Source organism: Leptonychotes weddellii, chromosome 8 (assembly GCF_054177405.1).
Source record: "Leptonychotes weddellii isolate Sample4059 chromosome 8, ASM5417740v2, whole genome shotgun sequence".
In the NCBI taxonomy this organism is placed as follows: Eukaryota; Metazoa; Chordata; class Mammalia; order Carnivora; family Phocidae; genus Leptonychotes; species Leptonychotes weddellii.
In genome coordinates, this window is record NC_138376.1 from 61,501,912 (window position 1) to 61,523,070 (window position 21,159).

Genomic DNA, 21,159 nt, shown 5'->3' on the forward strand with positions numbered 1-21,159 from the left:
TATTTTGAAAGGAGCTCTTTTCTGTCAGCCTAGCAAAGCCCAGGTACTTTAGTGGGTTTTTCTGTCAATGGGTTTGTTTTGGTGGTAGGAAAAGAGCTGTAAGTCCTGATTATATGATTCTCTTTGTCTTAGAGAACCCTAAATCCACCCCCACCTTCAAACCACTTTTCTTCTTTTCTCCTTCATGTAATTGCTAAAAAGCACTTCTTTTTTTTTTTTTTTTGCCTTCCCCCCCCTCCTCCAGAAGAAAGACTGCTCCAGTAACTAATGCTTACCCTTTTAAACTGTGCCTGTCTTTTAAAATGTTATACATGGTCCTGTATGTCACCTGACCCTTTACATCACATGTACTTTAAAATCTCTTCCCTACACTCCAAGCTCTTATCTGCTTGGACAATTTTCCAGCATTTTAAAATTTAGGATGGGTTTAACTTTTCTAGTGGCCATTCAAAATCACCCTTAGGCACTTTTGCTAGCCTCTCTGTCTTCCTTGCAGTTTTTTTTTTTTTTTTTTTTTGCTTTTGCTCACAAAAAGCCTTATGGCAGAGTGGAGGTGGAAAGGAAGTATAAGGAACTGAACACCAGAACTTGTTGATTTTTTTTTCCTATTTACTCACAGTTATTTTGCACTTTTGGCATTGTCTGTCTCCAAGTATGTGTGGAGAGGTTTCATAATTGGGAAGTTGTTTCATATTGTTTTCAGTTTTTGAGACTGATTATTACATAGCTACCATTGTTTTCTGCTATCTGGAAAATGTATAGAACATTTTGACGCTCCGCAATATGAGAAGAAAATGTTTAATTTTGTGTATCCAGCGTCAAACTCAGGCTGTGACTTCTTTACTGACTCTCAACACCTGCCAAGGCACAGTTTTTGTTTCTGTTTCTGTTTTGGGGGTGGGGAGGGAGGGAAGGACGCAAACCAAGTGGTTTATAAAACTGATAGAAAGCATCATATCCACAGTGAGACTCTCCAAGCCCTCGACATTACGAAATGAAAGTAATAATTAAAAAGACGTAATATAAGAAACTCTTGTATATCCAGAGCAAGTTTAGTTTAAATGGATTTTTAAAAGCACCTAAACACTAACTAGCAAGGTACATTGTAGACACTATTACTGGGTTAAAAAAGAAACAACAGAGTCAAGAAAAACTGAAAATATAAATGGTTGAGCTAGCTCTACTGTCATTAAACACAATTTCCTTTCCATTTCATACAACTCTAAAAGTAAAAACAAAGCCACAATCCATTTGCTTCTAGAAACTACTCTGCAATTTGTGGCCTGAACTGCTGACAACATTTAGCAGACAACTAAAAATCTGGGGGTGTGTACTTCTATCATGACCTAACATATTTCATTTCCTCCCCATGCCACCCACCCATCTTCAACAAATTTGACTTCAAAGATAGAGAGTAGTGGTAAAATGTGATACCAATTACATTAATTATCAAAATGGCCAGATCTTGCCTTTATTCTTTACAAAGTGCTTTCAGACAGGAAGGGTAGTTATTCTCCTACTACAGATATGAAAACCAGGGTTAAGTCATAGAAAGCCAAGGATGACACTAAAATTCTAAAACACATGAGAAATCGACCCTATATTAGCCACAAAATTAACAACTAGAAGATTAAGCAGCTGCAGACAAATTTAGAAAAACAGAACAAATAAAAAAGACTTTAAGAGCATGCTGATTTCAAATTCCCAGAAAGATTTCCAAGACTTGGTGTCTTGGAAATAAAAAATATATATCCATTGAAAGAAAACTCAATGATAGGGATAAACACCAGAATGAATGAACTGGAAAACCCAATACTGAGGGAATATATATATGAAAAAACATTTAAGAGACAAAGGAGAATATCTTGAAAGACTCCAATATATGCCTCATAGGAGGTAAAAAGAAGGAAACGGGAGGGGAGGGATAATGGAAACTTAACTATACAACTGTTAACAACTTTCTAGAACTAATTGAAGATAGGAGTCCTCAGATGAAGTGGTCTCAGAGTATTAAGTAGAAAAAATTTTTTTAAAATCCACACTTGGACATCACTATAAAACTACAGCACATCAAGCACAAAGATAAACTCTTACAGACTGGTAGGGAAAAAAGGATGGATTATCTTCAGAGGAAAAGCAAATAATTTTACAACAGCTGTCTTATCAACAGAAATAGATGGCAGAAGGCAATGAGTGATAGATCTTCAAATTGAAAAGAGGTACAGAATTCTATACCTAACTTAGTCATTATTCAAGACTGTGAACAGAATAAAGACATTTTAGACATAGAAAGACTAAGAAAGTGTGCTATTCATAGGCTGTCAGTGGAAGGAATACTACAGGATATGGGATGCAAGAGAAAAACAAAAAGCATAACAACTGATATGTATGTAATGAACATTAAAATACTTTAAATTAATAACTAATTTATTTGTTTTTAAGTGAAACAAAAACAGTAGACAATAATGGGGAAAATGTGGGGTGAGGGGAATAATGTGCTTAACAGAGAGTTAAGGAACATGTTGGGGAAGACACAGAGTAGGAGGATCCTGAGCTCACCTCGTGCCACAGATACACCAAGACAAGTACATCCATTACAATTAACTCTGAAAACGAAGACTGGCAGAAAAGACCTTCCACACCTCGTCACAGAGAGAAGGCCACAGAGAAAAGGGTATGAGGGGCAGACACACAGTTGGGAACCAAACCCCTAGATGACTACCCAAACTCTGAAGGGCATCACAAACAGAGAAGTGGGGACCAGACCCACACTGGGCACCCCCATCCTGGGGATCTGCACTGGGAAGATGAATCCCCATAATATCTGGCTTTGAAAACTAGTGGGGCTTAACTCCAGGAGAGCTAGCGGGTGCAATGAAATTGAGTCTCCACCCTTAGAGAGCTCATGTTAAATAACTCGGCCTGAGACACAGCAGAGAAGCAGCAGTCTGAAAAGTGCCTGGGGTATAGGTGAATGAGATTTACAGACTAATCTTACATCCATGCAGGAGGGGCAGCAATCTAAAGGAGACTTCTCTAGGCACGGGCCATTTCTCTTGCTCTCCCCCAGCCTACATAGCCAGGTATTTGCAGAAACCAGTTCTAACACTCTCCATCTACCTTGCAAGCACCAAATGCCCCACCTGGCATTCCCTAGCAGATCCACCTCCAAAGTGACTTGTGCCCTGGGAAGGCAGGGGAGGTAACCTCACAGACCAGGATGCCCACAGTTCCAGCAGCCGGGCAGGCCTCTCAGCTTCCTGTGCAGGGAGTAAGCCCTGCCTTCTGTACACCTGCAGCTGTGGCAGAGAGGTTAACTGCAGAGAGCCAGGCTGAGCACTGTCCCAACCTACCAATGAGCCCTTGCTGTCACAGCCAGTCCTCTCAACAGTGTAGGGAGTAAACCATGCCTAGTGTGCCCATAGCAGGCAAATCAGTTTATTGCAGCCTGCAGGGCTGAAGGCAACTGCAGCTCCACCACAACAGGTGGGCAGACACAGCCCACAAAGAGAATACCACTGGAGCACCTGGTTCTGGTGACCAGGGGAGATTTCACTACAGAGCACCAGAGGATCTCTTCTATACAAGGACACTACTTTCAAAACCAGGAGATGTAGCTTACTCACCTAATATACAGAAACAAACGCAGAGTTGGACAAAATACAGAGACAGAGGAATATGTCCCAAATGAAAGAACAAGACAAAAATCACAGAAAAAGAGCTAAATGAAATGGAGATAAACAATATGCCTGATAAAGAGTTCAAAGTAATGGTCATAAAAATACTCACTGGACTTGAGAAAAGAATGGATGAATTCAGTGAGAACATCAACAAAGAGATAAAAAATACAAAAAAGAAACAGAGCTGAAGAATACAATACCTGAAATGAAAAATACTCTAGAGGGAATCAACAGCAGACTGCAGGATGCAGAAGAATGAATCAATGATCCAGAAGACAGGGTAATGGAAAGCAACCAAGCTGCATAGTAAAAAGAAAAAATAATAAAAATTGAGAAGAGGTTAGGGGACCTCTGTGATGTCATCAAGCATAATACCATTCACAATATAAAGAAGAATGACCAAAGTCCAAAGTTAGTAGAAGGAAGGAAATAATAAAGATCAGAATGGAACTAAATGTAATAGAGATGAAAATAACAATAGAAAAAAAGATCAATGAAAACAAAATTGATAAACCTTTACTAGATTCATCAAGAAAAAATGAGAGAACTCAAATAAATAAAATCAGAAATAAAGGGGTAGAAATAACAATTGAAACCACAAAAATACAAAGAATTACAAGAGAATACAAGGAAAACTATATGCCAAGAACTTGAACAACCTAGAAGAAATGTATAAATCTAGAAACATACAACCTTCCAAAACTGAATCAAGAAGAAATAGAAAATGTGAATACACAAATTACTAACACCAAAATTGAACTGGTAATAAAAAAACTCCCACCAAACAAAGGTCTAGGACAGACAGCTTCATAGGTGAATTCTACCAAAAATTTGAATAAGAATTAATATTTATTCTCAAATTATTCCAAAAAATAGAAGAGGGAGGAAAATTTTCAAATTCATTCCACAAGGCTAGCACTACACTGATACCAAAACCAGACATTGACACTACAGAAAAAGAGAACTACAGGCCATTATCCCTGATGAACATAGATGCAAAAACTCTCAACAAAATATCAGCAAACCAAATTCAACATACATTAAAAGGATCATTCACCCAACCAAGTGGGATTTATTCCAGGGATGCAAGCGTGGTTCAATATTCATAAATCAATGTGATACATCACATTAACAAGAAGAAGGATAAAAAAAATCATGCAATTATCTCAATAGATGCAGAAAAGCATTTGACAAAATACAACATTCATTCATGATAAAAACTCTCAAAAAAGTAGGCTTAAAGGGAACATACTTCAACATAAGAAAATGCCATATACGAAAAACCCAGAGTTAACAACATACTCAATGGGGAAAAGCTAAAAGCTTTCTCTAAAATCAGGAACAAGACAAGGATGTTGTCCCTTTTATTCAACATAGTACTGGAAGTCCCAGCCAGAGCAATCGGATAAGTAAAAAAAAAAAAAAAAAAAAAAGGCATCCATATTGGTAAGGAAGAAGTAAACTTTTACCATTTGTAGGAGACACGATACTATAATAGAGAAAACTCTAAATACTTCACCAAAAAACTACTAGAGCTAATAAATGAATTCAATAAAGTCACAGGATACAAAATCAATGTGCAGAAATCTGTTGCATTTCTATACATTAATAATGAAGTAGCAGAAGGAGAAATTAAGAAAACAATCCCATTTTCAACTGCACCAAAAAGATTAAAATACTCAGGAATAAATTTAACCAAGAAGGTGAAAGCCCTATTCTCTGAAAACTAGAAGGCAATATGAAAAAAACCCTGAAAATGGCATGAATGGAAAGATATTCCATGCTTATGAATTGGAAGGATTAATATTGTTAAAATGTCCATACTACCCAAACCAATCTAAAGATTAAATGCAACCCCTATCAAAATACTCTTAGCATTTTTCACAGAACTAAAACAAATAACCTAAAATTTGTATGGGACCACAAAAGACCTCAAATAGCCAAAGTAATCTTAGCAATCTTGAGAAAGAATAAAGCTGGAGGTGTCACAGCTCCAGATCTCAAGATACACTACAAAGCTGTAATAATCAAAACAGTATGGTACTGGCACCAAAACAGACTCATAGAGATAGGATAGAAAGCCCAGAAATAAACCCATGCATAAATGGTCAACTAACCTACAACAAAGCAGGCAAAAATATACAGTGGAGAAAACAGTCTTTTCAATAAATGGAGTTGGAAAAAGTGGAAATTTTGCTACATGCAAAAGAATGAAACTGGAATACTTATCTTATGACTTTTAAAAAATAAATTCAAAATGTATTAAAGACCTAAATGTGAGACCTGAAACTATAAAACTCTTAACACATAGACAGTAATCTCTTGGACATACTCTTAGCAGTATATTTATGGATATATCTCCCCCCAGGCAAGAGAAACAAAAGTGAAAATAAACTACTGGGACTACATCAATATCAAAGGCTTTTGCACAGCAAACGAAACAGCCAACAAGATAAAAAAGGCAACCTACTGAATGGGAGAAGGTATTTATATCCAATAAGGAGTTAATATCCATAATACATAAAAACTTACAGAACTCAAAAAAACAAACAATCCATTTAAAAAGTGTGCAAAGGATCTGAATAGACATTTTTCCAAAGACATACAGATGGCCAAGAGACAAATGAAAAGATGTTCAACATCACTAATCATCAGAAAAATACAAATCAGAACCATAGGGACACATTACCTCACACCACTCAGAACAGCTAATATCAAAAAGACAAGAAATAACAAGTATTGGCAACGATATAGAGAAAAGGAACCCTCCTGCACTATCAGTGGGAACGTAAATTGGTGCAACCACTGTGAAAATCAGTATGAAGTTTCTTCAAAAAATTAAAACTAGAAATGCCATATGATCCAGTAATTCTAATACTAGGTATTTACTGAAAGAAAACAAAAACACTAATAAGAAAAGATATATGCACCCCTGTATTTATTGTAGTATTATTTACAATAGCCAAGATGTGAAATCAACCCAAGGGACCAACAGATGAATGGATAAAGGGGCTGTGGTTTATACATACAACAGGATATTACTCAGCCATCAAAAAGAATGAGGTTTTACCATTTGCAATCACGTAGATGGAAGAGAGGGGATTATTTTAAGTGAAATAAGTCAGACAGAGAAAGACAAATACTGTATGATTTCACTTATATGTGGAATCCAAAAAACCAAAACAAATGAACAACCAAACACAAAACAGACTTTTAAAAGTCAGAGAACAAAATGGTAGTTGCCAGAGGGGAGATGGTTGCTGGGGGGAATGGGCGAAATACGTGAAGGTGATTAAGAGGAACAAACTTCCAGTTATAAAATAAGTAAGTTACAGGGATGAAAAGTACAGCATAAGGAACATAGTCAATAATATTGTAATAACCTTGTATGGTGCCTACACTTAATTGTAATGAGCACTGAGTACTGTATAGAATTACTGAATCACTACATCGCATACCTGAAGCTAACATAATAACATTGTATGTCAACTATATGTCAATAATAAAAAAATAGATAAAATATTGATAAAATTCTTGCCTGTTTGAAAAAGGTAAAGATATTGAACAATTTTGTTTTTGCTAGAAAACTTTCTATTCTATGTATTTTAAAATTTTAAGAGCAACCACTACAAAAAAACCCTGCACACTATTGCTTCCAAGACAGCAGAGAATTTTTTTTTAAAAGGATGAAAAAAATCAAGATAACAAGAGAATAAGAAATAAGAAAAAAGGAAGAAAAGTATGACAACCAAAAAAATGCATACTCCTCTCATCACACTCACATATACAAAGATGGTATACATCATTCCCACTATATTAGAAATTACAATCATGTAGGCAGATTTAACAAATCTATTTAAAATAAAAATATTAAGAACTATGTCTTCTGTTTGCAGTGCTCTGATTTCTGCTAAAAATATTAGTATATTAGCAAGACTTTCTGAAAAGCAGCTGATAGTTCAAATGGACAATGTCTCAAATGTTTATTCCCTTTACAAATGATACTCAAGCTGAAGTTAAATGAGAAGAAAATAATAATTTAAGACCAGAAGGAAGAGAGTCAGAAACATTGGAAGTATGGACAAATGCAGTTGTTTATAAAGAACTATGTATGTACAGCTCTAAAGAGACAAGAAAAGGCACCAGCACCTAAATATTGCTCAGCTCTTTTTTTTTTTTTTTTTTAGAGGGACAGAGGGAGAGGGAGAAAGAGAATCTAAAGCAGGCTCCATGCCCAGCATGGAGCCCAACGTGGGCCTCGATCACACAAACATGAGATCATGACCTAAGCTGAAATCAAGAGTCGGACGTTTAACCAACTGAGCCACCCAGGTGGCCCTCAGCTAATTCTTTACTCCAGTTTAGTTTGTGTTCCTTTATTATAGCTTCGGACAATGCACCAGAACCCTTTTGTATGCTACAGATTAATCCAACTGCCCTATATTGTTGAAAGCCAACTGCAGATATTAACCGCATGAAGCCCCAGCTGAAGCTACAGACCTACCTTCCCTGCCATTCCAACATAATCAGTCCTCTGCAACCATCATTCCCAGCTTCTAACCTAGTAAGAAGCAACAGCCTGGTCTTTATCTTTAAAGGGATTCGAGCCTTAGATTAGATGCCAGTCTTCCTTCTTCAGGTGAACTTAATTCATAAGCTTTCACAGTACTGTGAATCCTTTAACTACTGATACTTAGCATCAGTGGATTTCTGAGAAACCTGAGATCTAGGCAGGTGAGTGACGTGTACCCCGTCACATCGATGCAGGTGAAGCAGCTCAGAACCCAAACCCATCTCTCACCTCCATGCCAGGGCTTTTCCCCACTGTGTCACTTATCAGGTCTAGAAGGGCAAGGACGGAAAGGCATTTCATTTCTCATGGTCCCTTTGGCTTGGTTCCCCAACACCTTTCCTGTTCTACATCTCTTCACTTTGCTGAAGCTATTAGTTGTTGCTGGGCGGGCTCACGAGAGGTTCTCGGTGGAGGCTCAGAACAGTGACACCTTCCAATCCAACATTCCCTTGAAGGTTGGCATCAGTCCCAGGCTGTTGTTTCCCCCTCCAGCCAGCAAAGCTCCTGTGAACAACAGAGTGGCTTCCTCCATGGGAGGAGCAAGTCCAGTCATTTCAATTGTGATGCTATTTTATTTCTAAAAGCAGGTATGTACTGCATGGAGCACTGGGTGTTAGACGCAAACAATGAATCATGGAACACTACATCAAAAACTAATGAGGTACTACTGTATGGTGACTAACATAATATAATAAAATTAAATTAAAAAAAATAAAAGCAGACATATATCTTTAGCCGCCTTTTTAAGGAAGCAAGACCTGCCACCAGGAAGCCACCTGACTGAACCACAGCTGTGCTAAATGTGTGAGAAAGAACCAAGTCCTCTCCTTAATAGCTCCAGGCAAGGGGAAAGGTTCACATTTTAGACAACTTTCTTGGAATAACCATATTTGCAAATAAACGCAAATACAAAAGCACTGGAAAATCCTTAAGTCACAAATGTTTCAGTGTGCACCAGGATCCACAGTCGGACAGAGGAGGTGAACTTGAAAGCAGAAAAAGACTGAGGGAGGGGGGAAGGGCTGTCCAGAGCATATCCCAGCTTTCTTCCCCTTCCTTTTCTCTAACAGACAGCCCATCTGCCGGCGGTCCTCCCATGAAGTAATGACCTGGGTCTCTCAGACAGGAAGAGCCGAAGGCCAGGCAGCACTCTAGTCTCATCATTCCTGACCCTTCTTTGGGGCTGTTAGGAAGGTCTTGTGACATGGACTCCATTCTCTTGGAGAGAAAAAAGAAACTACATAATGTGGCTTTATCTATGCTTTTCTTCAGTTAAACACTTTCAAGACATTCAGGAGAAACCTAGTCCCTTTAAGGAATAAAGTTATATTATTCAGCCTTGGTGAATAAATTAGGAACAGCTGGGAACAGACAAAATGACTCTGTGTGCATCTACTTTAAAAGGAACATCATAATCTAATCCAATCTCCTTAATGTACAGATAAAGGAACTGGGACCCATACAGGTTACCTAACTAGACCAGTGTCACAAGTCCAGTTGGTGGCAGATCTAAGACTACACGACACCTTGAGTGTCCTACCTCAGGGAGAGCGATTGTCCTAACAGACCAGACTTGCCGTGAGAGGGAGAGAGGACTCCAGAGGTTGTACATCCCCCAGGGAAGGAAGAAACTCAGGCTGGGAGACACTGGGATGCTAGGTGTTCATCCTGAATGGCAGCAAGATGACTTACAGAGGTAACCAACACCTGGATTCTACAAAGCACCTGAGTGTAAAAGGGAGAGGTCATGGTAGAAGGAAAAAAAAGGAAAGAAAAAATAAAAGCTTCATGACACTGATTCACTTTACTTCAATAGTCAGGGATTGTGTTAAGTGCAGATTAATAATGAAAAGTGACGACAAGAGGAAAATAACCTATTTGAGCTAGTGACCAGGTTTTCATCATAATTAAAAGATTTTTTTCCTTAACATTTACTGGGAGTATATTCTATTATCATGTAAGTGATTTTTACCTTGGTTCTGGAAAACCTTTATTAGAAACACTTTGGATGTTTGTTGGAATGCAGATTCCTGGGCTCTCCTCCAGGGTTACTGACTCAGAAACCTGAATTTCAAACAAACCTCCCATAGATACTGACAAATAAGAATCAAAACCAGCCATAATCCCATCATCACAGAATTAGACAGACCCTATCTGTTTTCTAGCCCTCCCCACACCCATTTCAGAATTAGAGGTACAGAGACAGGGAGTGCCCTCAAATCACGAAGGTTACTTAGAGCCTGCCAGGCCTTGCCATCAGGCCTTCTCTTCCCACCATGTCAGGAAGGACAGATGGACTGAACTGGGCTAGGCAGTAGTTGGTTTAATTTTAAGATTCTATCTCTGTAGGCTACAAGTGCAAATACGTATCATTGTGTTAATGAAACCCATACCACATTTTCTGCCATGAGTATGCATTTCCTTTAAAGTTGGGCGACGGGGGTAAATGTGTCAAAAACAAGCAAAACAAGAGATATTATTATTGACTTTCTGGGGCAAATCGTAATTCCTGCTTTTCTCAGTGAGACCAAAGGCAGAGCACCCCCAGCCTAGTCAAGCTCCCCAAACCCAAGTCTAGCAGCTCCCCAGAGTATAGACCGGTGCCACGGATGGTCAAAGAACTAGCCTGCTCTGCCTACAACCCTAAATCCTTGGTGGGGACAGAAATTCCTGAGGAGCGGGACACGTGGCAGAGCGAGCGGCCTCTGGCTGGCTCTCTGCCTGGCCCCATCCTCCAAACGCTCTCTAGAGTAGGGCAGCATGGTAGTCAGGTAGGAAAGGAGGCAGAGGAAGGCAGAATCCACACGAGAGAACTGTATTAAGCTAAGGATACCTGCTCATTTTCCCAAACCAAGAATGCCCTGCAGGCAACAAGGGATGAAGAAGGCAACATCCTTTTCACACCCAAATTGCTGAGGCAATTCTCAGAAATTTGTTTTGAGAGATTGAAAATAGAGCAGTAATCACTACCTTTGAGACTGGATTCCCTAAATACAATGAGTAGCACTCAACTCCTGATTATCTCTGCCCACTGAGGACAAAGGAATTAGCAGGAAAGAAAGAAGGCTGACACTTCTCAGGACTTGAGGGTGCCAACACTACTCCCTTAACTCTCTGGAATGCACACAAGGATTACAACGAGAGCTGAGCACAAATTCTAGCAAGTGCCTGCCCATCTTGATGAAGGTCTATCCACCTCCTGTTATGTCTCCAGCAACCCCTGGACATCTGCAATGGCTTACAGCCTCCTATCTTATCCATGCTCAACTAATAATAGGACCTTTATATAAAAGTACCCCCAAGGCCCTTTAGCAATCTCCAGGAAGACTGTCGTCATGCCAGAAGATGAAGCAAAGGAAAGCGCAGAATACTGCCAGTATCTCATTCCCAGCATTTCCAATGAGGCCAGTTTTATACTAAAATATATTTGTATTTGTGTATGTACATTGGCACATGTGTTTTCGAAGCACACACAAAAAACACTAACAAGAATTACCCTACAATGCCGTTATTGGTTATTCCCAGAGATTTTGATTTATTTTACATTTTTCTGTATTTTCCAATTTTTATCATGAAAGTGATCTTTTCCTAATCAATTTGTAAAATATTACTTTAAAAGGTAATAATGGCTATTATTTACCCAGAGATGAACATGGCACCCAAGAGACAGATAAGGCCATTTGTGTTGTGCGGTGTCTGAAAAGTAGATGAAAAAAATGGTGTAGAGTTAGAAACCTCACTTTCTCTTCTCTGTAGCCCTTTGTTGCTACTCGTCTGTAAAGGTCTCAGGCCTCTGCCTAACAATTTCTTGGAGCCCCTATAGATTGTATTTTTTTAAAAAATGTTTTAAATTAGGGGCATCTGAGTGGCTTAGTCGTTGAGCGTCTGCCTTCGGCTCAGGTCATGAGCCCCGCATTGGCTCCCTGCTCAGTGCGGAGTCTGCTTCTCCCTCTCCCACTCCCCTTGCTTGTGTTCCCTCTCTCGCTGTCTGTCAAATAAATTAATAAAATCTTTTTAAAAAAAAGTTTTAAATTAAACCACAACTTCCTTCAAACTACTGTATCATCAAAACTTTTTACCTGAGATTCCAACAAATGGCCAAATGATTAAACCAAATTTTCATGTGTTATTTTCCTTCCCTCTTCTCTCATGACAGAGGTCTTAGCAGGCAGTGAAAAAGCAGATGGATGGGAGAATTACTTGTAAAATTATTAATTTCTGAACAATTGAGAACTTGAATATATAGTTTTTACATCATGGAAATGATGAAATTCAACTATCAGTGGATTTCTTAAAGTTAAAAATCAAACTACATACAAGTAACATAAATGAGAATCTTTTTCTCTACATAGTATACAGGTCCCTTACTCAAGATGCTTCATCTGCTTCATCCTTCCTCAGTGAACAGTGTATGATTTCAAATCCATCTAGAGCTGAGAAAATATCCCTGACCAACCCTAATTATCAGATGGTAATAGATAAGCTCTATAAAGCTTTTCTGTTTCTTCTTTTCTACATATTTTCACTATATAATTCAATCACACAGCATATACATAAAACTGTAACCTGATGAAACTCAACTTTTCTGCTAGGATCCATAATGCTTGAGAATGTTACTCACACCGTGCCCATGTTTGAAGGTTGTGGTTCTCTAAAGGATGTATTAATAAAAGAAAAACTGTTGCTGCCAGATGGTAAAAATAAGATGATACCAAACCCAGGACTGTGAAAAAGGACCCTTTGCCATTTTCTTTGATGAAACGGTCATGGGATGGAATAAATAACAGACTCAGAATCAGAGAACCTAGGTAGGTATTAAAAAAAAAAAAATAGCCCTGCATATTAGTAGTTACATGAACTTGTCTAGATTACTTACTTTCTGTATCTTTAAAATGGGGTTTGTTGTTGTGAGGATTTAAAAAAGGATGATGTCTGTGAAAACATTTACAATTATTGTAGAACCTAGCTATCTACCTGGGGGAAACAAAGAAGCTTTAATTGGGGGGCTCTATGCCCTTAGAAATGCCACCTGCACAGTTGGGAAGGCCAGGAGCAGCTGATGGAGCTGGAGTTAATGAGGTAAGGTGTGGGAAAGAACAAGAAAGATTTCCTCAGCTCAGGGCTCGAGTGGTGGAACAACCATATCTCTCAGTTGAGTATAAGTTTCCAAGGAAGACTCTTCTTGGGAATTCTCTGTGGAAGTCAAACCGTAAGTTAGGAGAGAGAGAGAGAGAGAGTTTAGCCAGATGGCTCCACCTATTAATACCACTTAGTTATTCCACGTTTAGAGTGGATGAGACCCAACTGCAGAAGAAATGGAAGCATGCACAAACTGGGAAAACAATGCTCAGCTGGGGGCCTTTGGGCCTCTGGCCTGATTGAGTGTACACCAAGAGTGCCAAAGGTAGGTCTTGTTTCTGGTAAGATGTTTGGATTTTGTTCTCATTGCAACAGGAAGGTCATGGAAGAATCTTAAGCAGAGAGTGACATAAGTCCATCCTTCTTCTTGGGGTACAACAACTACAGTACGTGCTTAGCAATGCATCGGTGATTCTGTTTGCTCATAGTTACACTATGGATATTAAGGTATGGTGACACGGTACATGTTAATATTACAACAAATCCACCAAAAGATATCCCTATTGGCCTGAAAGAAATGTTACACTGTAATTTAAGAAGTTAGAATTTCATATACGTTAATAGCTCTAATTAATACGATAAACCTTTCCTTTTGGGATTTGGCAGTGAGAACAGCTCAAGCAGGAGTGCCATTTGAATCCCTGGAAACCTAAAATAACATTTTTACAAAAACAAAAGCAGCAGTGTTCACAGTCACTAACTTGGCCTGGAAAGTAAGAGAGTTGGAAATGTAAAGATGGTATCTTTAACAAGTGTCATTCCACTATTTTACAGCTCTTGCCAATACAGCACTTTAAAAGATGTGCATTACAGTCAATTTCCAGTTGAAAAAGTAAACCCCAAATATGGGCAAAATTAGCAGCCCCACTCCTTGTCATTGTAATACATGATTAAGTAGGTGTTACAAAGATGAAAAAGCAGAGCCATCTCTTTCTAATACTGACAGACATCCTCCCCTTCTTCACTGATCCTTTATCTTGCAGTGAAGACCTGCATAAGGAAGTTGATTTCTGGTATTCTCCTGATAAGAATGCTTCTTTCCAGAGGCAGCAGCAAGGACTACATTGCTTTAGCAGACACTGTTCGTGAACTTGTGCCAAGTTTCTCGGAACCTTGGAAACTGGGAAAGTGTCTGTGCTCCTGATTAATAATATTCAGCAACCAGGCTGAACCCAGATGAAGTATAATCACTAGTAGGGAGGGACAGTCAGTCACAGAGCTCCTGTGGTTGAGCTGCTATGAGAAGACACTAACACCACTAAGAGCACGCAGGGCTTTTGTGCGCAGGTGCCAACATGAGCCTGAGCTGAGATCGGTCAAGGGATTAAGACCTCCTCTGTCTCAGGGACAATACAGAATGTGCCTCCTCTCAATTCCCCCACACCCAGTTTAAATTACTCTTCTACCTAATCTCTTTAAGGCGTGAGTTGAGGCTACTTTGTAATAAAATTATTCTCAATTTATATCACACAATAATCATGGATGCTTATTCTAACTCCCTCATATGCTGCAACATCCTCCAAGTCCGAGTCATCCCTCTTGAATCCCATTCACCCATCATATAAACATTTCAAACAGTACATGAGAAAGTGACATAAATAGTAAATGTCTTCCAGCCTTGCTCCCCAAAGATAACCACTATTAAGTTTCTTGTATCTCCCTCCATAAATGTTTGTGGGCATATACAAACTTTTATGTTATTCAATGTTCAATCCAATGAGCAAACCTTAAAAGAAATATGGATTGATATACAGAATTTTAAATCATTTCTGATTCAGGGTAGTATATAAATAATTTTAAGTTACTGCAAAATCAGGGGTGTGTGTGTGTGTGTGTGTGTGTGTACATTCCAAGGTAGACACAACCTGCCTTCATCTACCACTCACATCCCCTCCACCTTCCAGGACTTGAGCAAGTATTGCATTTGGGTAGCAGGTGGAATTACCAGGGCACAAGCCTGGTGAGTCCAGCTGTCTCTAACACGGTGGGTATTCCCTGGCCAACTCACTCCATCTCTCTGAATCTCAGTTTCCTCTCTTATAAAATGAGAAGGTATTTTCAGAAGTCCCTTTGAGAGTTCAGGATTGAAGCTGATAATCAAGTAGTGATAAATAAAACAGGTACACCAAGGCCAAAGTATGAAATTGGTATCATGAAGAAAATCAAACATAGTATCACGGCTTACCAGGAGAATATGGATGCAAATTAGACTGGAGCAGTTATTTAAAAAATATTTTTAATTGAGGTATAACTGACATATAACATTATATTAGTTTCAGGTATACAACGATTTCACATTTATATACAGAGCAAAATGATCACAATAAGTCTAGTTAACATCCAGCACCATCTCAGTTACAAAAATAATTTTTCTCTTGTGATGAGAAATTTTACAATCTTACCTATTAGCAACTTTCAAATATGCAATATAGTATTATTAATTATAGTCACTATGCTGTACATTATATCTCCAGGACTTATTTTATAACTAGAACTTTGTACCTTTTGATCACCTTTACCCATTTTGTGCTCTCCATAGAGAGAACTTGGGATTCTTTGGTTTTGTTTTTTGGAATCCACATATAAATGAGATCATATGGTATGTGCCTTTCTCTGTCTGACTTATTTCACTAAGCATAATCTCCTCCAGGTCCATCCATGTTGTCACAAATGGCAGGGCTTTATTCTTTTTTATGGTTGAATTGCATCTATATACCCCACAACTTCTTTATCCATTCATCCATAGTTGGACACTTAGTTTGTTTCCGTATCTTGGCTATTGTAAATGATGCTGCAATGAACATGGGGATGTATAGACCTTTTCAAGTTAGTGTTTTCTTTTTCTTTGGATAAACACTCAGCAGTGGAATTGCTAGTTCATACGGCAGTTCTATTTTTAATTTTTTGGCCAACAGGTTTCTGTTTTCCATGTGGCTGCACCAATATACATTCCCACCAAGAGTGCACAAGGGTTCCCTTATGTTCTCCACATCCTCGCCATCGCTGGTTCTTTCCTATATTTTTGTTGACAGCCATCCTAACAGGTGTGAGATGATAGCTCACTGTGGTTTTGATCTGCATTTTTCTGATGACCAGTGATGTTGAGCATCTTTTCATGTACCTGTTGGCCATCTGTATGACTTAATTGGAAAAATGTCTGTTCAGATCTTTTGTTCATTTCTTAATTGAAGTGTTTTGTGGTTTTTTTTGCTACTGAGTTTTCTTAATTTTTTTTTTTAAAGATTTTATTTATTTATTTGACAGAGAAAGAGAAAAAGAGAGAGAGAGTACAAGCAGGGGGAACAGCAGAGGGAGAGGGAGAAACAGGCTCCCCACTGAGCAGGGAGCCCAATGCAGGACTTAATCCCAGGACCCTGAGATCATGACCTGAGTCGAAGGCAGACGCTTTACCAGCTGAGCCACCCAGGTCCCCCTTAATTTCTCTTTCTGGTATTTTGTTATTAGAATATAGAAACACAATAGATTTCTGTATATTGATATTGTATCCTGAAACTTTATTTCTTTCACTAGTTCTACCAGTTCTTTGGTGGAGTTTTTAGGATTTTCTCTATGTAATATATCATCTGCAAAGAGTTTTACTTCCTTCCCTTTCTAATTTAGATCCCCTCTTATTTCTTTCTCTTACCTAACTGCTTTGGCTAGGACTTCCAATACTATGTTGAATAAAAGTGGTGAGAGTGAGCATCCCTATCTTATTCCTGATTTTATCATTGAGTATGATTGTTAGGTATGGGCTTGTCATTATTTGGCCTTTATTATGTTGAGGTATGTTCCTTCTATACCCACTCTGTTGAGAGTTTTGTGGTTTTTTTTTAAATTATAAATGGATGTTGAATTTTGTCAAGTGTTTTTTCTAACTCAATTAGAGATGATCATATAATTTTTATCCTTCATTTTGTTAATGTGGTATATTACACTGATTGATTTGCAGATGTTGAACTATCCCTGCATCTCTGGAATAAACGCCACCTGGTCATGGTGTATGATCCTTTTAATGTATATTGAATTCAGTTTGCTAATATTTTCTTGAGGATTTTTGCATCTATGTTCATCAGGGATATTGGCCTATAATATTCTTTTCTTTTAAAGATTTTATTTATTTATTTGACAGAGAGAGACACAGCAAGAGAGGGAACACAAGCAGGGAGAGCGGGAGAGGGAGAAGCAGGCTTCCCGCCGAGCAGGGACCCTGATGCGGGGCTCGATCCCAGGACCCTAGGATCATGACCTGAGCCAAAGGCAGACGCTTAAGGACTGAGCCACCCAGGCGCCCCTATAATTTTCTTTTCTAGTGGCATTCTTGTCTGGTTTTGGTATCAGGGTAATGCTGGCATTGTAAAATGAGTTCGGAAGCATTCCCTTGCAGCAACTTTTTAAAACAATTTCCTGAGCTATAATTCATAGGAAAATCCATCTTGTTTTACCACAGAGGTATATCAAGCAATATACACTGATCCTGAAGTTATCTTAGGATACAGCCACAATCCTTCAGAAGTAGAGCCAACCCATGTTTACTCATTTCTCAGCAATGTATGTGACCTTCTCATCAGCCTCAGAGAGCTCATGAGTATTTTTCCATTGTCAAGAGTCATAGATAAGTTCAACGTTACATTCAGTAGCTACGGGTCATAACTTAAGCAACTAGTTAGCATCTTAATTCCCATTTGCCACCTCAGTGACAATTAGCTGCCTACCAGGGAGGAGGTCTTCCCGTTGATCAGACCACATATGTTATTCTATTCTGACCACGTCCTTTACCAGGAGCACAGATAAATATCCAGAGGAGTGTCAAAGTGATGAGGGAGGGACTTGGGAGAAAGGGAAAAGGTGCTGGAAGTGGGTAACACCATCTGTGTTAAACATCTATTTGGCAATTTGACTGCAAGCTAACAGTAGCAAAGCTACTAATAATGGTTGAAAATCTTTGTTCTAGGGCAAAGCTAGGAAAGGGAAAGTGGCATTCACAGTGTCTTTGTCAGGTGTTTTTGCCATTTCTCTCAGACGCAGGAGAGATGGAGGTTAAGAGAACAAACTCTGGAGTTAGAAAGGTACAGGTTCTGCCACTATTAGACTATTACCTAATCAATTCCGAGCCTCTACTGTTTATTTATTTCAAAGAGACAGACAAGGCATTACATGCATTGTGCTTATTATTATTATCATCTGGAAGTGTGGGTTCTGTGGGCTCTCTCCTGTGAAATACAAGATCCTTAAAAAACAATTACAAGTAAAACTGAAAAGTCAACACCTGGTAAAGGAGCTGTACTTACCTGAAAGGAATTCACAGAGCGAAGGGATGGCGGCAGCGTGGCATTATTCCTTGATAATATCAACAGAAGCTCCAAGCAGGTTGCAGAGGGCAGGGTTAGAGAGTGGATGCTGATATCACTTTCCCAAGCACTGGAAAGCCTGAAACACATTGATGTGTATAATTTCATAATTGTGGCTCAGTCAGTTCAGCGTCCAACTCTTGATTTCAGCTCAGGTCATGAGCTCAGGATCGTGAAATCCAGCTCAGTGATGGGCTCCAAGCACAGCATGGAGCCCGCTAAAGATTCTCTCTCTCCCTATGTCTCTGCCCCTCCCCAACCCGCTCACACTTTCTCTCTCTCAAAAAAAAAAAAAAATTTCATAAATGTGTCTGGTCATAATTAGTTCAAAAGTCTGATGGAGAAGGAGAAGACTTTCAAGTGTGAAAGGGAAAAGCAACGCACAAATAAATAGAAATAAAATGGTTCTACTAAAAATTCAGAGTAAATATCCAAGACATCTTTATAGTGTTTTTGATATAAAACAGATTAGGCAATTTTTTCAGGTCAGTATTTCATACTCAAAGTTCACGAGTCACATGAAATGCAGTCTTATTTGTGAGGGACCTACTTGGGGGATGGATAACAGCTAACATACTGAATGCTTCCTATATTCTATGCCCTTTTCTATATGTAACATCGCAATCACCCCTCAGATACCTATGAAATGAAACTATCGCTATTCTCATTCTACAGATGTGGAAATTGTTTCTGAGCTGGATATGCCCTATGAAGTGTCTAGTTCATTGATTTTCAAACCTTTAAAAAGTGACGGAATCCTTTTATCAAAAAGTCTTGTGAAAGCTCCATTTATAATACAAATAAAAGCAAAGCTGCTCTGTTGGAACGGGAAAGGTTGGCAGGAGGCTCCCTTTATCTTCCAAAGCAGCCTATGAAGCATCTCTGCTACATCCCATTGAACCTACTTGAAAATTATTTCATTCAAGAAATGAGGAAACCGAAGGCTAGAAAAGTAAAGAGACTTCTCTGGGATGAGGTATGTGTTGAGAAATGATATGGCTGGGTCTAGAATCCCGGTTTCCTGACTTCCTATCTAGTGCTTACAGTAAAGGGGAAAATCAGAAAGTCATTATGGGAAAACAATGTAATAAGAATAGGATGTGTCTTAGCTGTCAATTCTTCTATTTACATGAGTATTTCCTGACTGTGCCCCTATCAAAGTAGCTCTTATCACTGTCCTAATTTTTAAAAAGAAATAATACAGTACTCCTTGTATTTGTGGACAAAGACAGAAAGTAATACAATAATCCTTGTATTCTTATTTGAGCTGTGTGACTCATCCTAAATATTTAAAAAGAAGACTTGAAAGTCTTCTCCATTTACATAAACTTCTTTTTGTGAAGCGGCCTTTAACCCAATCGGTGAATTCTGGAATGTCAGAGAGCATCAGCTAAGGGAATAATGGATTTTAATGTTTATATGATAAGTCGTAGCAGATGGTTTAGCGGTCATCAGTCAGGTTACCTGTGCTATCATTTCTGACGTGGGGTGGGGAATTAACTCTTCTTTGGAGCAGTTGCCAACTACTTGGACTGGAATACGACACTGCCCACTTCCCCCAAAAATGGTCTGTTTTCAGCAAGGGCGCATTTGGAGTGTCTTCTTCATGTTTTAAACACTTCTCGTTATCTTATATTGATTGGCTATGTTATTCTTTCTCCTCTTATTCATGATACAACACTGTCAACATTTCTCTGGGGTGGAAATAAAAATCTCACTGTCTTTAGTAGAAGTCAAACGTAGTGCTAGCGCAGTGGCTCTAAGCTCATTCTCCCTACCCGCTTCCTTATGCCCTCTACAAATCACGCCATGACTGGCATTACACTCAACACATTATGTCTTGCTCATGCAGTTTTCTGGGCCTGGAAGGCTGTTAGGCTACCCGGTGAACTTCTGTTTATCCAGCAAGACCTACGTAGGTATCACTTCCTTGGAGACATCCTCTTGTTTCCTTTATAAGAATGAACTACTTGCCTAATACCATATTTGTATCCATTACAACACTTAACCACCACCCTCCTTGTATTCTTATTTGAGCTGTGCGACTCATCCTAAATCAGACCTGAGCAGCCATAACCTGTGGATTCCTCTAACTTTGCTGCCCAGTGTGGAAATAAAGATAAGATTAGTTGTTTTTCCTCACACACACCCAGGTATTAACCTTTTACTGGCTGTAAGAAAAACATTCCACTTACATTTGTATGTTCAATAATTCAATTTATTTTCCAAGTGTTATTCTTATAATCAGAAATGGGATTTCTGGGTCACACAAAGGAATGTTTAACCGCTGCTCAAAGGTGTCAACATGCTGCTAAGTGGCTATGGTATGATCTATCAAAAAGGACACTCAAGTAGAAATTAAAATTCTTTAGCATTCCTTGTCACTGACCAGTGACAAGCACTCTTGGACAAGTCC

General features: G+C 38.8%; 1 protein-coding gene across 6 annotated transcripts in view; it reads right to left on the reverse strand.

Annotated features, from left to right (window-relative positions):
- UBE3D (ubiquitin protein ligase E3D) overlaps positions 1-21,159 on the reverse strand; it is a 144,178-nt gene that overhangs the window by 43,319 nt on the left and 79,700 nt on the right. For 3 of the 6 annotated variants that reach the window (XM_081828594.1, XM_081828593.1, XM_081828592.1), the window contains exon 9: positions 18,684-18,822. In XM_081828594.1, coding sequence (XP_081684720.1) covers positions 18,684-18,822 — 139 coding nt within the window. Of the gene's footprint in view, positions 1-3,880; positions 3,980-12,281; positions 16,533-18,683; positions 18,823-21,159 lie in introns of those variants that run through there. The other 3 variants (XR_014147784.1, XM_081828595.1, XM_031028693.2) reach the window with 3 other exon arrangements.